At 47.1% G+C, this 14,477-nt stretch overlaps 1 protein-coding gene across 2 annotated transcripts in view; it reads left to right on the top strand.

Annotated features, from left to right (window-relative positions):
- The first annotated feature begins 680 nt into the window (after positions 1 to 680).
- The window catches only part of LOC119180029 (protein kinase C, brain isozyme), a 208,735-nt gene continuing 194,938 nt past the window's right edge, over positions 681 to 14,477 (top strand). For both annotated transcript variants that reach the window (XM_037431162.2, XM_037431161.2), the window contains exon 1: positions 681 to 1,051. In XM_037431162.2, the coding sequence (XP_037287059.2) occupies positions 867 to 1,051 (185 nt within the window). In that variant the 5' untranslated portion in view covers positions 681 to 866. The remainder of the gene's footprint in view (positions 1,052 to 14,477) is intronic.

The raw sequence follows: 14,477 nt of genomic DNA, 5'->3' as shown, positions 1-14,477 counted from the left end.
AACCTCCAATCACTTCAAAACGAGACGATAAACACACGCCAACCATCATTTATCCCTTGCGGTGATTATGTTCAGTATTCCTATTATACCGACTGCAGTTAGCGGAGGCCATACCTACGAATGCACAAGCTCGACCGGCAGGAAGAAAGCAATAAACAGCGTCTGGTGGAACTGCTTGGCGGGAACGTACTGCAGACGCAGCAATAACTGGAAATATACGGCCTACAAAGACGAAAAATGAGCGGGCGGAGGGGGTCCTTGAACAACGAAACCGAAAGTGAACCGCTGAGCGGAGGCGGTCGATTTCTTTCGCGAGAACAGGAAGCAAGAAAAAAGAAATACTCGGAGCTCGTACCAACTCCGCTCGATGCGAGCCCCAGAGAAGGCCAAGCAAGTATATAATGCACCACTCGCGGTGCCACCGGTCCGCGTTAACTGGCGGCTGTTCTTCGCCGTCGTCGTTGCCGCCTTGCAGCGGCCGTCTCAAATCGCGGAGCTCCTCCCGATAGTGCCAGTCCTTCGAGAGAGAACAGCAACAGGCGCGCAGCAAAACACGAGCACGCCGCAGGAAGCGGTGGTGCCGTCGCGCTCGCCATCCGCCGGGAGCGCTGCGGGCGCTTGGCGCGTGTGTGCGGCTGCAGTGCGCCTGCGTCGCCGGCAGGCAGGCCGCCGCAGGAACAGCAGCGAGCAAGCAGCGCGCGGTCGCTGCGTCTTGTCGTGTTCGACGGCGCATCCGCAGCCTGTGTGTGTGCCTTGGCCGTGCGTGCGTGTGTGTTTCGTGTTGCGTGCGGCCTCTCCGTAGACAGCCAGCTCGGCGCGAGCAAGGTCGGCCCCCCTGCGTGCTGCACACCGAATCAACATCGGCCATGGGAGACGACGGAGGCGGCGGCGCCGACGAGCAGCTGTCCGAGCAGTTCACTTCAGGATTCCGACTGCGAGCGCGCAAGGGCGCTCTCAAAAAGAAGAACGTCTTCGAAGTGAAGGACCACAAGTTCATACCGCGCTTTTTCAAGCAGCCAACGTTCTGCTCGCATTGCAAGGATTTCATCTGGTGAGCCCTCTTCCCTTTCGTCTCGAACGCGCCGCCAAGACCGCGAGCGACGGGTCCTCTCTCCGTACCCTTTCCGGGGCCTCGCGGAAACCCGTAAAAAAAACACGCACTCGGGGAGAGCAGCAGCGAGCTAGCGAGACGTTTTCTCTGAGTCCTTGGCCTCGGGCGGCCCCCTCTTCTCGAACCAGAGCCGTACTTTGCGGCTTTTGACAGCGCGCACGAGGAAAACACGCCGCTCGCGTTCCAGCGCGATAGTTGGTCGCGCGCGTCAACGACCAAGTCTCGCCGCTAATCCCACGGCCCTAATGCGTGCTTCTCCCTCGTCTCGCATGAGTTACGATAGGAAGGTGGTGTTCCAATGTGCCTGGTTTGGTTGTAGACGTTTCATGCGAGCTGGCACGTCGACCTGCCTTTCCTCGTGTGTCGCCGATTTGAAAACTGCCTGCCAGGTGAGGGGAACGCCCATTCGCGGCAACCGCGCTGCGAAAAAACGTGCGAGCAGCGCCGTTTCCCTTTCGCGGGTAATTTCGACGTGCGCGACACTGCGCTGCTGCTACGGGTTCACGTGTCTTCACAGTGATTTGATTTTTGTAACTGTGCCGTTTAGGGGCACCGCATGGATGGCTAGTTCAGAACCTGTTGCCGAAAGCTCTTAAAGAAGCGATACAGGCACTGTCGCTGACAGCAGACCTATAATTTAATGCCTTATTGATGTAGTTTCTTAGGAGTTGCTGATTAGGGGGGGGGGGGGGGGGTGCTCCGCATATTTATCACGTTTTTTTTTTTTATTCGCTTTCATGGTGGCTTGAAGTTTTCTTCCCTGTGGGAGTCGCCTGGCTGGCTTCCAAATGGCATGCCATGAGCATATCTTCCTCGGTGTTCGGCGAGTGTTCGGAACGCCTTGCAGTGTTCCGCGAAGATACATCATTTCTCCTTCTCTCGCGTTAAATGAGGATTCTTTCTCAAAATAAACTGCGCGATGTAAGCGTACCACCGCGGAACTCTCCGGAACAATTCAACAAAGAATTACTGGCGTTGCCCGGTGAGAGAGGACACGCTAATGTTTTCAATTTTGATGTAAAACACACCCGTAGGAATGCACAACTCCCCCTTTTCGTAAATGAAATCCCCATTAAGGCACTCCAGCGAATTGCCCCGCCGCGGTGGTCTAGTGGCTAAGGTACTCGGCTGCTGACCCGCAGGTCGCGGGTTCGATTCCCGGCTGTGGCGGCTGCATTTCCGATGGAGGCGGAAATGTTGTAGGCCCGTGTACTCAGATTTGGGTGCACGTTAAAGAACCCCAGGTGGTCAAAATTTCCGGAGCCCTCCACTACGGCGTCTCTCATAATCAAATGGTGGTTTTGGGACGTTAAACCCCACAAATCAATCAATCAATCACTCCAGCGAATTATACGGTTTGCACAACCGCAAAAGCTGCTGAACTTATACTTCTTTGCTATGCAATGTATTGTTGTGCTATGCTGCGCCTAAGCCTTAGCTGCTTTCGCGCCATGAAATAACAAATCAGCTAATATACTGTTGCCACATGGACAATCGCAGAAATGTTTCTAGCTTCGGAATGACTCAACTCGTATTACTCATTCCTAAATGATGCTGTACTGAGTTATTAGAATACCTGTCTTAACATATGCCACAGGCATATTATTGTCTAATTATACAGTGCACCTCATATCTGGAGAACATCCATCCGATTCTGATCTTTTCGTCGCTTTTGCTGTTTCGTTTGCTTTACCTCCGCTTTTTTTATTTATTTACAATATATTGCTGTAGAACAATGTTGTGTTATATGAAAATTGTACCAGTGTATTCAGCAGTGAGATTTATTGTGAAAGTGTATGCTAAGGAAGCCATAAATAGGATTCGTCCTAAATTTTTACGCCAAGGAAGCCAGGAAAATGTAGCGTGTCAGCTGTTGTGTTATTACAGCAGTCGCTCATCCACTTACCAAAAAAAAAAAAAATGGTTTTGCGAAAACGCGCATAATACTAATGCTGTAGCTGAGTATCTCCGACAGGTCATCGTGTTAATGAAGTTCTCCCGTCTCGAAACAATCAGGGCACCGGCAGTAAATCATCAAACACTCCTTGTATATAGAAAGTGAGCTTCGGTGTTTTTCTGACAAGTGGGAGCAAAACGTAGATGTTAACTTGAGGCTTTTATTATCGGTCTTTTTCCCAAATTCACTTGCTCCCTGAAATGCAGCTATGGCAGGCGGTTGAATCAGTGTCACTGCAGTGTATGCCCCGTGAAACTTTTCGCGTTACGGATGCGGCCCTTCGTTTGCACCTTTTAAAACCCATCAACCTTCGTTTGGGAGATTGGGGTTCAATTGCCAATTTAGAAATGATAACATTGACAACGTCGGCGCTATTGTCTTTTTTTTTTCAATCTATCGCGTTTTTAGATCCACAGAAAAAAGGCCCAGCAAAGTAGGGTTACCCTTAAGACCAGTGGTGAGTTGGAAACGTTTCGAGCTAGTGCACAGGCTCTGCGGAATAAGAATAATCGAAAGAAAGATCACCATGGGAAAACGATCAAAACTATGTCAACGGAAAGTTCAAGCACACCACTTGCGAGACTGAAAGCCGTGGAGGTTAGCGAATCGACACACCACCTGGGAGCAGGGACAAATAGCGCACCAAATCGATGCAGTCTTCGTTTTCAGTGCTGGAGTTACCGCTGCAAGAATTAGGCGAATTAAGGGGCTATACGGTATCATCTGTGGAGCGTAAGCCACGAATGCAAGCCCACCGTTAGTTACATCAAGCATGCGGTCTTTTGCTACGAAAATTACTAGAAAATGCCACTTGGTTCAGTTTATTCGGTGACAGGGACACGACAATTTGCTGATCTCCGGTGATTTGAAGAAAGTCGTGTCATTCTGGCACAGAGACTATACGGAGAGTTTTGAAACTTCTTAACTGGGGTATTCTGATGTCAACGCAGGTAAAACGTAGTGGTAAACACTCATGCGAAGATAAGTCGGCAACATCGAGCGGGTGCTATCGTTGGGTGGCTATTGTTTCTCAACAAGAACTTGCTACTTTTGTGAATCGAAGCATTACGGAAGGACCAGTTTAAGAATCTCTACAGTGCATTATAGTACTCACGGTAGGAATGATGAGGGCTGGGGACATTTCCCTGTGGTTTGGTTTCACACGTAGTACGCGGCCTGTTCAGTTGAAACGAGCTACTTCGTGAGGACATATATGTATATTTTTACATTATGTTCTCTTGTTCTTGTAGCGAACGTAGGAAATCTTGGAATGTATGCTACGTTATACCGCAGAAGATAGAGAAGAGGAAGGCCGCAAGGTTAGCCAGATATTGGCATCCGGTTTGCTACCCAGCACTGGGGGTGGGGTAATAGGGGCAAAAAAGAGGGGGCAGAGAGAGAGAGAAAAGGAGAAACAAACGCACGTGCACTCTGGAGAAAACAAAACAAAAGCACAGGAAGGGCGTTCTTTTTACTAGCGTTCAGAAATGCTGGTGGATCGCAAAAAGCGTATAGCGCTTGCAAAACCTTCTGTGACGTTGTGTCCTGGCGACATTGTAAAATTCTTTCCTCCGACACACGCCATCATGTTGTTTACACTTTGAAGATGTTCATATTTGCCAGAATCATACAGGAAAGTGCAGTTAGCATGCTAAGCGCAATATAAATTTTGTTATTCTGGCCTAAGCCTGGTTTTATGTTCAGCACTATACTTCCGCAAATTTGCATAAAAAATTGTTCATTTGCATTTAGCGGACGTAATGGAAATAGCGGGATATTTTATAAATGATGGCAAAGGAAACGACATGGAGAAGCGGTTACATGCAACTGAGAGATTTTATAGCAAGCGAAAACTATACATTTTAGCGGGAATTTTATTAAAAAATTGAAGTATGACAGTATTTCACGGCGGAATCACGCCGGCTCCTCCAGAAATGAGTTCTTTCCGTGACAGAGAAATGCATGGCTGATACATGATGAGCCGTTTTGCGTTATATGGGCGAGGCTCTTTATTTCGCGAGTGCGTTTGTCTTGATGTCTAGCGTACGTGTCGGCACATGAGATATTTTTTTTTGTCGTTTGATTAGTTGAAGTAATGCTATGATCGTAACCTATAGCATATTGTGTTACGTGGTGTCGTTGCTATTTGCCTTGCAGTATTTGCTGGTGCAACTGATGGTGAAACCAGGTACGGTAAAAAAAGTCAATTTCCTATTGGCCCTCTAGTAAGCATTATACACACTTATGTCTTATCACTGGGATATGACATTGCTGCAGGCGTGATCAAATCGTAGATTGTGTGAGGCACCTCTAGGAACCTTACTATATGACCTTGATATGGCATTTTCGCCTAAATGACGTTACTTCGTCTGCTCATTTACTCACGCAATCTCCAACTCGCACACAGCGATAGACCAGTGTCTTTTAGGCTACGTCGCTGAGCTCCGATTTCCAGGTTTGGTTCTTAGCCGGTCTGAAACGCGTGTACTTCGATCGTATACGCAAGCGCTGGGTTCTCCAATGGGGGAGGAGGTACAATGGCTGAATTCCGTCCCACTCACCCAAGACAACAATAGTGTGCGGTCACAACAATGTAGAATAAACACCGTACAGGTCTGACTGGGTGAAGATATCTGACACAGTTGGGGCCTCTCCGCCTCCCCCCTATTCGGTCAGTGTGGGGGAGGGGCAGATGGCTACCCCCTTCTCCTAGCGCGCACACTAATGACATCGATATAGCAACTCGATGAAGAATCAATGGGAGGTTACTATTAAGTCCCCTTCATCTGGCACACCATCGCGTAATGAGGTCGTGCTTTTGACGCGCGAAACAGTACGATATAAGGTAATATGAGAATTAGCGTGACTGCATCGCAACAGTCGCGTCTCATAGTCGCGGGTTCGATGTCAAGCAACGCGAATAGAGCTTGAGCGCAATGTTAGGGAGCGCTAGCTTAATAAATCAATTCCTAACGCGCCGGTCGCAGATGTCCCAGCTCTTGGTAGCTGCGCCACGCTGTCTCATCAATTATTATTATATCACCGCGTGCAGCAGCCTGCCGCTTTGCCGGGTCTCGAAGGATTGCCGCCACGCGCTGGGCACTTTGAAAAAACATGATCGATGCGTTCGAGGCGGTACACGACGCCCCTTGCAGTCGAGTGTCTCTGATCGGCTGCTTAGACTGACTAGGAGCTTCCTTGAACGGCCACTGAAATACGGCACAACGTCGGAGGAAGACTCAGGTTTGCGGCCCGGCGACCGACATCCGAGATGGTGTAGTGAGCGGTTAAGATGTGTTCCTGAGCGAGTGTTTGACTGTGGGCTTTGGTAGCCGCATTCCCATGAAGGCGAAGTAAAAAAAATGGGGGCTCGTCAACTTTGAAAATTTCGCCGCATATGAAGAATCCTATATGGCCACAATTAGGAACTGAAGATTGTGATAAGGCCCTTTTCCACGCCGCTGTTCGTCATGTCGTTGTTGCAGCACGTGAAACAGCAATAGTTAATCGAATCGTAGCCGTAAGATGATGAATGACACATGATATGAAAGGAACAGCAAAGAGCTCTGAATTACATTATTTCATTCTGAAGGTACAACAGCGCTAAACAAAGACAAGGCCAAGGTATGAAACTATACATCGTATCAAGGCCTTGTTTCTGTTCAGCGCTCTTGTTCGTGCTCAATGAATTACGTAACACCAACTGGAGGAAGTTTCTCTTTTGGCGATATAGGCCGGCAAGAGAAAAAAAAGGGGGGGGGGGGAAGAAATTCACTCAGACTCGCTCAAGAAATGTATATTGTGCTTTGAACTCACGCGGACTCACACTCACCAAAACATCTCTCCCGGACTCACTCAGACTTACGGCTTGATCTGAGTCTCAGTGAGAGTGAGTCGATCCATGGGTGAATTCGCCGACCTATGCTTCTAGTACATCAATGTTTATTGAGATGAAAGTCTTAGGTGCCTCATCGAACAGGAACCGTCGGCGAAGTCGTCGTTGTCAATATGATTAGATTATGATGATGGCCGCTTCGAACGGCTTTGGCATTCAAGTCTTCTCAGGTTGATGGCTAAGGAACCTTGTCAGTTTTGTAAACACAGACCAGGTCGAACATTTGTACTACAGAGGAGACTGCATGAATGCATCGGCTCTCGTATACTGGGGACCAAGGGGGGGGGGGGGGAGATGCCAGTATCTGTCACGTATGTATTATTACTGCTATTTATTTGTTCTTGCACAGTTAATGAAAATTTTTGTAGGCGAGTAACCTGCCTTTGTTCGTTCTACTTCCATTTTTGTCGCCGCGTATACAATAGCTACCTCTGGGAAATGTTGGTAATCGCACTTATGTGTGGTCGAAATTACCGTAACGCAAATAAGAAAGGTCGCTCGTGTAACTAGATAAATTGCCTGCGCTTGCCTTCGGGACACAATGGAGGACCTAGATATCCCCTATCCAAGCCTGGGGATAAAGCGCTCCTATCAGACATAAGCAATTACCTACACAATGCTATACGGGTTCGTCGTGCTTTGTATGTGCCTCGTTTATATCTCTGATTTCGTTTTTGTTTGTTTGTTTTGTGGAGGTGGACATTTGTTCGTCTCCACAAATATTCAGGAAAGACGGACGTTTGTCTATTTTCACAAATATGCAGAAAAGACGGACGTTTGTCCATCTTCTCTGAATATGGGTCCGAAGTGATGATTCTGGCAGTGGGCGCCGAGATGTCTAGAAAGAGAGCCTGAGAATGTTATTTCTTCGCTGCTTTAATGCTCCCTTCACGCGAATGACGCACAAATCCTGGTAACTCTTTCGTTTAACCTCTCATCTCCTGAACGTCTTGACCTTGCGACTTTGCCCAGCCGAGCCAGAGGTCACTGGTTAATATGGACGCATTGTTACACCATAGCCTCGAGCACTATCCCGCATGATTACTTGGCTACAAATATTCCAGACTAACGCGCCAGAGACATCAAGTCGCCTCACAGGAATTTTATGATTACAACGTACACAAGCCCGTCGCTCTAACCTTTACAAGGCCCCTCCTCTTATACGTCATCAAAGAGGAACAGCTTTTAAGATATAGCAAGCGCATTGTAAGTGATGCTTGGCGCGTGTTCACAACGCCGAGAGATTTCGTTTTGCTACGTTCGTCGACAATAAACTATGACTGAGACGACCAAACAATTCCTGCTGCATGTCTTTTTTTTTATTTTAAGGCGGAACGCCTCGGCTTTTTCATCTATAGTGTAAAAAAAGTGACCGCCGTCAACGTCAGCATCACCACGAATGTCGCAGAAAATCATGTAGTAGTGGACGTCATTGTGACGTCACAGATCGCCATAACTTAGTTTAATCATGACGCCGCATGACAAGAATTCATTCACATGACGTTTTATTTTGGTCAAAAGTGGGCCGATACCTACAGGTGTTGGAAGCCGAATTGACCGGCGGAAAGCTTCGGAGGGGAGCGAGGATGGATGACGGATCGATACTGTCTGCCGATAAGAATCAGAAGATGGCTCTTGCCTTCGAGTCCTTTTAGGCGTTGGATAAGCGGCCACGTCGCCTAAGGTGTTCGTTCGGTGTAGAGAAGCTGTGCACTAACGTCACGCGGTTGTGTGTGCGACGTCACTGGTCGACATACTCGCTAAAATAGGGGGCGTTACACTTCAAACAGGTTTGTACTTTGCTTCGTTGAAGGCTTTTAGTTAGCCACATCTGGCCAGCGATGATGACGACTTTTGTGCAAGAGAATAGGAGTAACCGGTGCCATGGATTGGCACCAACCTCTTTTTATATTCCTTTAATGCAAGGAAATCACAGCCACTGATCTTCGTTTTCCTGTTTTGTATTTGACAGCGCAGCGTCGGTCATTCGTTCAGCAAAAACACCGTTCAATCCCGTGGTGGCAGGGGCGTAGGCATGTTATTTGTGTGTGTGCGGGGGTGGGGGGACCTTTAGAGATGGTCATTTTTTCGCTCTGCATTTTCATCGCAAAACGAAAATTCGCAGGAAAGGGGAGGGGGGTCACGTGCCCGGTGTGCCATGTCTGGCTACGCCACTGGATGGTGGTAACCGAACCAACCCTGCAAGTATTCGATTTGTCGGTCGTCACGCAACTATCGGGGCACCTAACGTTGCCCACACGTCTGTTCGTCCACACTAGCTTCGCGCTCGCTGTAGAAGCACCCTCTCTGGGCGGTAGCAGCTGAGCGCGACAAGGCGCTGAGGCGTAGCCGCAGGTGCTCGGAAGTGCGGACTCGTTTCTGCACCGGCGGGGGAGCCTGTCGTCTTGGCGCGAACAGTTGCTTTCTTCGTCGACCTCTGCCGGTGGCAGAAGCGGACAAGAGCGGGGCTGAGCAGCTCATTAGGTGGGCGCGCGGCCCGATGGAGACGGGCGGCGCTGAATCTCAACGTGTTATATGAAGGCGTCGACGCGCGTTTTTCTTAGCGGGTTAAGGAACGGCCGTACCAAAGCTAATCCCAATAATGTAGTTCAATATTATATACTTGTAAGAACGTCTCTATGAGCAGCTAAAGAAAAAAAAAAGAAAATGGCCGAGCCCCTTCTCTTTTATCGTAAAAAAAAAAAAAAAACGCAAGCAACGAGTAACACTGTCGTTTTTCTTCCTTACACCTCCGGTCGAATGCTCACTTTCAGTCCTCCAAATGTTCTGAAAATAATCTCCTACGCAAATTTTATTATTGTTAAAGTTGATTGTGTTACGATGGAAAGAGACGCGAAAAAAATGTGGTACAAGACTAATAGAACTACTGAACGAGCGTATCGTTTTTTTTTCTTCGTCCCCGCGTTTTCTTTTCGGGCTTTTTTTTTTCATCATGATTGGCCATCTAGCAGAACAGTCTATCCTTCGAAGTCAAGAGTTCAACACGTATGGTATCATAGTGAGAGTTGAATATGTAACGGTCAATATCTGCCGGAATAATTAACGACAATTAGTTGGATAACTTTAAAGGGACTCCAAAGAGAAACAATGACTTCGGGTTGTATTGCAAACTGTTCTCCGAGAATTCTAATGCCTTGTTTCACCATTGTAAGTTCGTTATTAGCGGAGAAAATCAAGGTTGAAGTTTCATATTTAAGTTTAGCGCTGAATCTCTGCGCGTGACGTCGAAAATTCGAAAATATGTTTTTTTTTGTACTTTTGTGACATTGACTCGACTAAGTTTTTTTAAACTTCGTAGACATGGTCTATGGCACCCGCGGATGACTATGCACTTCACCTTTATCGATCAGAAGCTATGTAGGACCCAGTGGACGCCTTCAAAACTTATGAAGTCACGTTGTTTCGCACCGAGAATCTCAACCTGGCGTCTTCACCCGCATTTTCTTTTCGCGCGTTTTCTCGCTTCGCAAGGGTCGTGTCGTGGTAAGAGTGACGTTTTCGGGATTGGGAAAATGTACTTTACTGATACGCGTAAAAACGTTTTCCTATTTAATGTCTCTAAGAGAAGAGGTGGGGATGGAAGGGGGGGGGGGGTGCGTCGCTAGTCAAACTTAAACGCGCAATGCAGCGTGAAATAGGTGCCATTTACTTCGCACTGCCAAAGCGTGGTTGAAGTGCCACGCTCACTCGATCTTAGCATTTTGTCAGTAAATGTGTTCAGTCTGCAGCCTTGTTCAACCTGCTGGTGCCTGTGCTAATTGCTATTGAAGTACGCGAGACTTAAAAAAGTGTGCTAGCGTACATATGGCGCAGGACACTGCGATGAAAGCTTCACGGCCCGTGTTACGGAGACGAAGAAACATAAGTTGGTTTCACCAAAACGCAAAATTGCCATGCGATGACGCATAAAAAAAACAGAAATACGCAGTGCCCCCCCCCCCCCCCCCCAAAAAAAAAAATTGCATGACTTTCGAGGACTCCCCAAGAAGATTGCTTTTGGGACCGCAAGGGGTCCGCCGGCTGTGTTCGAAAATCACTTAATCAAGGTATACGTAAGATAGTCTCGCAAGGGTGCAAGCCAGATGTAACGCTGACAAGAAATATACTATAGCAATAAACAATTGTTGCAGCGCGACGCGATAGACATAAATGACAAGCGTTCAAGTATAGCGGTATACGCAGGTGTACAGTGTGGACGTTCGACTGTCATCTGCACGACCAATACGGCGCTTCTTTACGCTTCAAACGAAATTCTAATGAAGTGACACTGTTGAGTTGTTCGATATGAAGCATACCTAATAGAAATACTTATATAATCTTAAGAATGCATATATAGAAATACATATATAATGTTAAGTGCCCAATATTGATACGCAAAAGCGTAAAAAAGACAAATAGGGCTCGCGCGTGACTCTTCTCTTATGTTTTTGTCACAATGTTCTGCGCCGAACAGTGCTAGAGTTATCGATGGGCACGCCGTCGGAGATTCAGCAAGACACAATGGGCGAAGGCTTTCCGGTGTTGCGGAACTTAGCAGCCTTTTGTAATTGTTCATTGACCAGCTCGAACAATGCATCCATTATATAAAAAATAAAAATAAAAACGCGGATTTTAGTACGGAACCGATGGTAGCCTTCTTGCCGTCAGAACGTGGCAGCGATTTTTTTTTCTCTTTGTTTACACTGAACTGTTCGGTAACTTTGTATTCTGGTTTACTGTAGTTACGTTCATTAGTGTTATTGCTACATGTACGTCATTTGGTAATATAGGTTATTGCTGGGCTGGGGCAAAACGAGCGACGAAGATTGTTGAACATCGTTCGAAGAATCAAGCTGAAAACTTTCTTTTCGCAATCTCTCTTTGCGTGATAACTTGGTCGTGTACTCACAATGTCAATCAGATATAACTGTTGCTGACGAGCCGTTGCTTTTTGCTGATTAGTTTCGCAAATTTTCTTTTTTATGCGGAAATATGGTTCTCATGAGAGGCATCGATCAGACAAACGAGTCCCGTTGGAATAAGAATGCAATGAAAAGTGCCTACAGTGCAGAGGAAAGACCATGGCATTGATTCGTGCATTACGCAAAGCGCTATGCCAGCGAATCGCAAGTATTCTAGCGAATTGAAAGTCAGTTGCCCTGTACTTGCTCGACAACTTTCGATGTATCTTTCATTCAAAGCTTTTTTTTTTCGTACGGTTCATTTTGGTTTTATTTATGGTTATGTGGTCAAACCAGAATCTACTTTCTACAGGGGTAAGAGGGAAAGAAACAAGGAATCAATATACACCAAGTTTACTATACAAATTCATCGTAGTGATATTTTACAATGGTAAGCGACAAGTATTCCATACTTGACATGAATATTTTGCGTAAGTCGCATGCATCGTTAATCAAGGGACAGCTAATTATTCAACGATCATTCGTACAATGCAAGCCATAAAGCTCCCTGTGTGTGTGTGTGTGTTTTTATATGGTTATCCGTTCACTCAGATGTTCTTGCGCAAATACTAATTTTTCTCAAACGTCAAGAAAAAAGCCAACCTTCGTCGCGCCGCATTGCCTCGTTCGAAGCTTTGAGGCGGAGCCCCGCAGCGATGGTTTAGTGGTTAAGGTACTCGGCTGCTGACCCGCTGGTCGCGGGTTCAAATCCCGGCTGCGGCGGCTGCATTTTCGATGGAGGCGGAAATGTTGTAGGCCCGTGTGCTCACACACTAAACAAAAATGACCTGAAATAACCTCAAAAACTGGGTAAACCATTTGTCCTCTAGCGCACTACCTTTCCTGGTTTTTTTTTTACCACCTCCTACTGAGGTAAAAATTTACTCTCGTGCTAACTGAGTTTTTGAACGTAGGGAGAGTAGTAAATATTTACCCCAGTGAGGTTTTCAGCGAGTATAGAGAGAGTAAATTTTTACTACCTTCACAAGGTTTTTGAGGTGATTACTGGGAGTTATTTCTGGTGGTAAAAAAATAAAAATTGACGGGTGCATTCGGCCAGAGACGACAAATTTATTGAATAGCAGAACTGATTGAATTTATTGAACGGCACAATTATTGAACGGCATTGGTGACACATAGATTCACATACAGACAAACACGCACACACAACAAATGCAGAATAATACACCACTAGAACAGACTGCACGCGTTGCTCAACTACACTTCGACAATCCGGTATATATATAGGCACGACTTTTTGACCGGCCAAGTAGTACCGGTAGGAGAGCTCTTTTTTTCCATCGATTAGCAACAACGCTTGAAGGTGCAAGCGTAAGCTTCAGGTGGGCTGCAGGGCACTAAATGTCACACCGACCTTTTATTATAAATCTACACGATCTCACCTTTTTGATTATCCAATAATTGCTTGGCACACCGGGCTCTTTGCCCCACGCGTGTTAGCACTGCTGATGCACAAGTCCATAAAATATAGCTAATTACACACAAACCATGGTAGCTCAATGATTTTAATTGAGCGACGGTGCACAAACACAGTAGCAGCACGTATTCATCACAACGGGCGTAGAGGAGCGGTGCACGCCTGCACACAAGCTTCTTACCGACGGCGTACTAGGCCTTTTCGAGGAGCACTGCTATCCGATGAAACACAGCTGGCAATCACAGAACACATATCCTGTGCGAATTTCGTCGTCATTTCAGACACAAATGAACGCGTGACCGCTATCTTGCGGAGACGGGGCGGTGTATGCATACTTCCAACGAAAGACCACCATCCGGGCAGGTCCGGGTTTTCTTCGTGCTCACCGGCCGCCGCTTGTTGGTTCCGTCTGCCTCTTATCGGCTTCGTGCTACATGTTTGAGAACAGTTGGTGCATGAGGTGGGCAATTCGGGCAGCACTTTACTCGTGCAGACATCGCCTACTGTGGAACAAAATATATGCGATGCTTCTTTCACCTGCCCCGGCGACACACTCCCACTGGTCACTGGTGGCCGCGGCTCGGTGCCGACGACAGAGTGAAGCATTTTGCTTCTTGCTGCTCCAGCAGGCAAGCACGGACGACGACACCAGACTGATTTTGTTACCACTGGCAGATCTGGAGATATCCACGAACTGGAGATATCCGCGACGTGCAGGTTCGGAGGCACTCGGAAGAGCACGGTCGCTCGATGATGTAGAAAACACGTGAGATCCATCAGCCCAACCAGACACACAGATACCGAGCTTCTTGCACTGTCTGTCTCCAAAGCCACCGCCGAGCAAAAGCAACAATTTGCGAAAATATGCAGGACAACTTTCCACAGCAGGTTTTCTTTCTCTTTTTTCTCTTTTGAGAGCCCCCCCCCCCCTCCGTCTTTTTCTTTTTTTTTCTTTCAAAGAATGGTGTTCTCGTTTGTGCTTATGCTGCCCACAGTTCCAGTAAAAGTGCGCTGACTCGAAGTCAGTCCAGAGGCACGACGATGCAAAAAAAAAAAAAACAAAAAAAAAACATCTGTGGGCTTCGCGTACCTTCAGTATTCACTGAGAGCGTCAC

This window comes from Rhipicephalus microplus, chromosome 7 (assembly GCF_043290135.1).
Source record: "Rhipicephalus microplus isolate Deutch F79 chromosome 7, USDA_Rmic, whole genome shotgun sequence".
In the NCBI taxonomy this organism is placed as follows: domain Eukaryota; kingdom Metazoa; phylum Arthropoda; class Arachnida; order Ixodida; family Ixodidae; genus Rhipicephalus; species Rhipicephalus microplus.
This window is presented reverse-complemented; position numbering and strand designations above follow the sequence as displayed.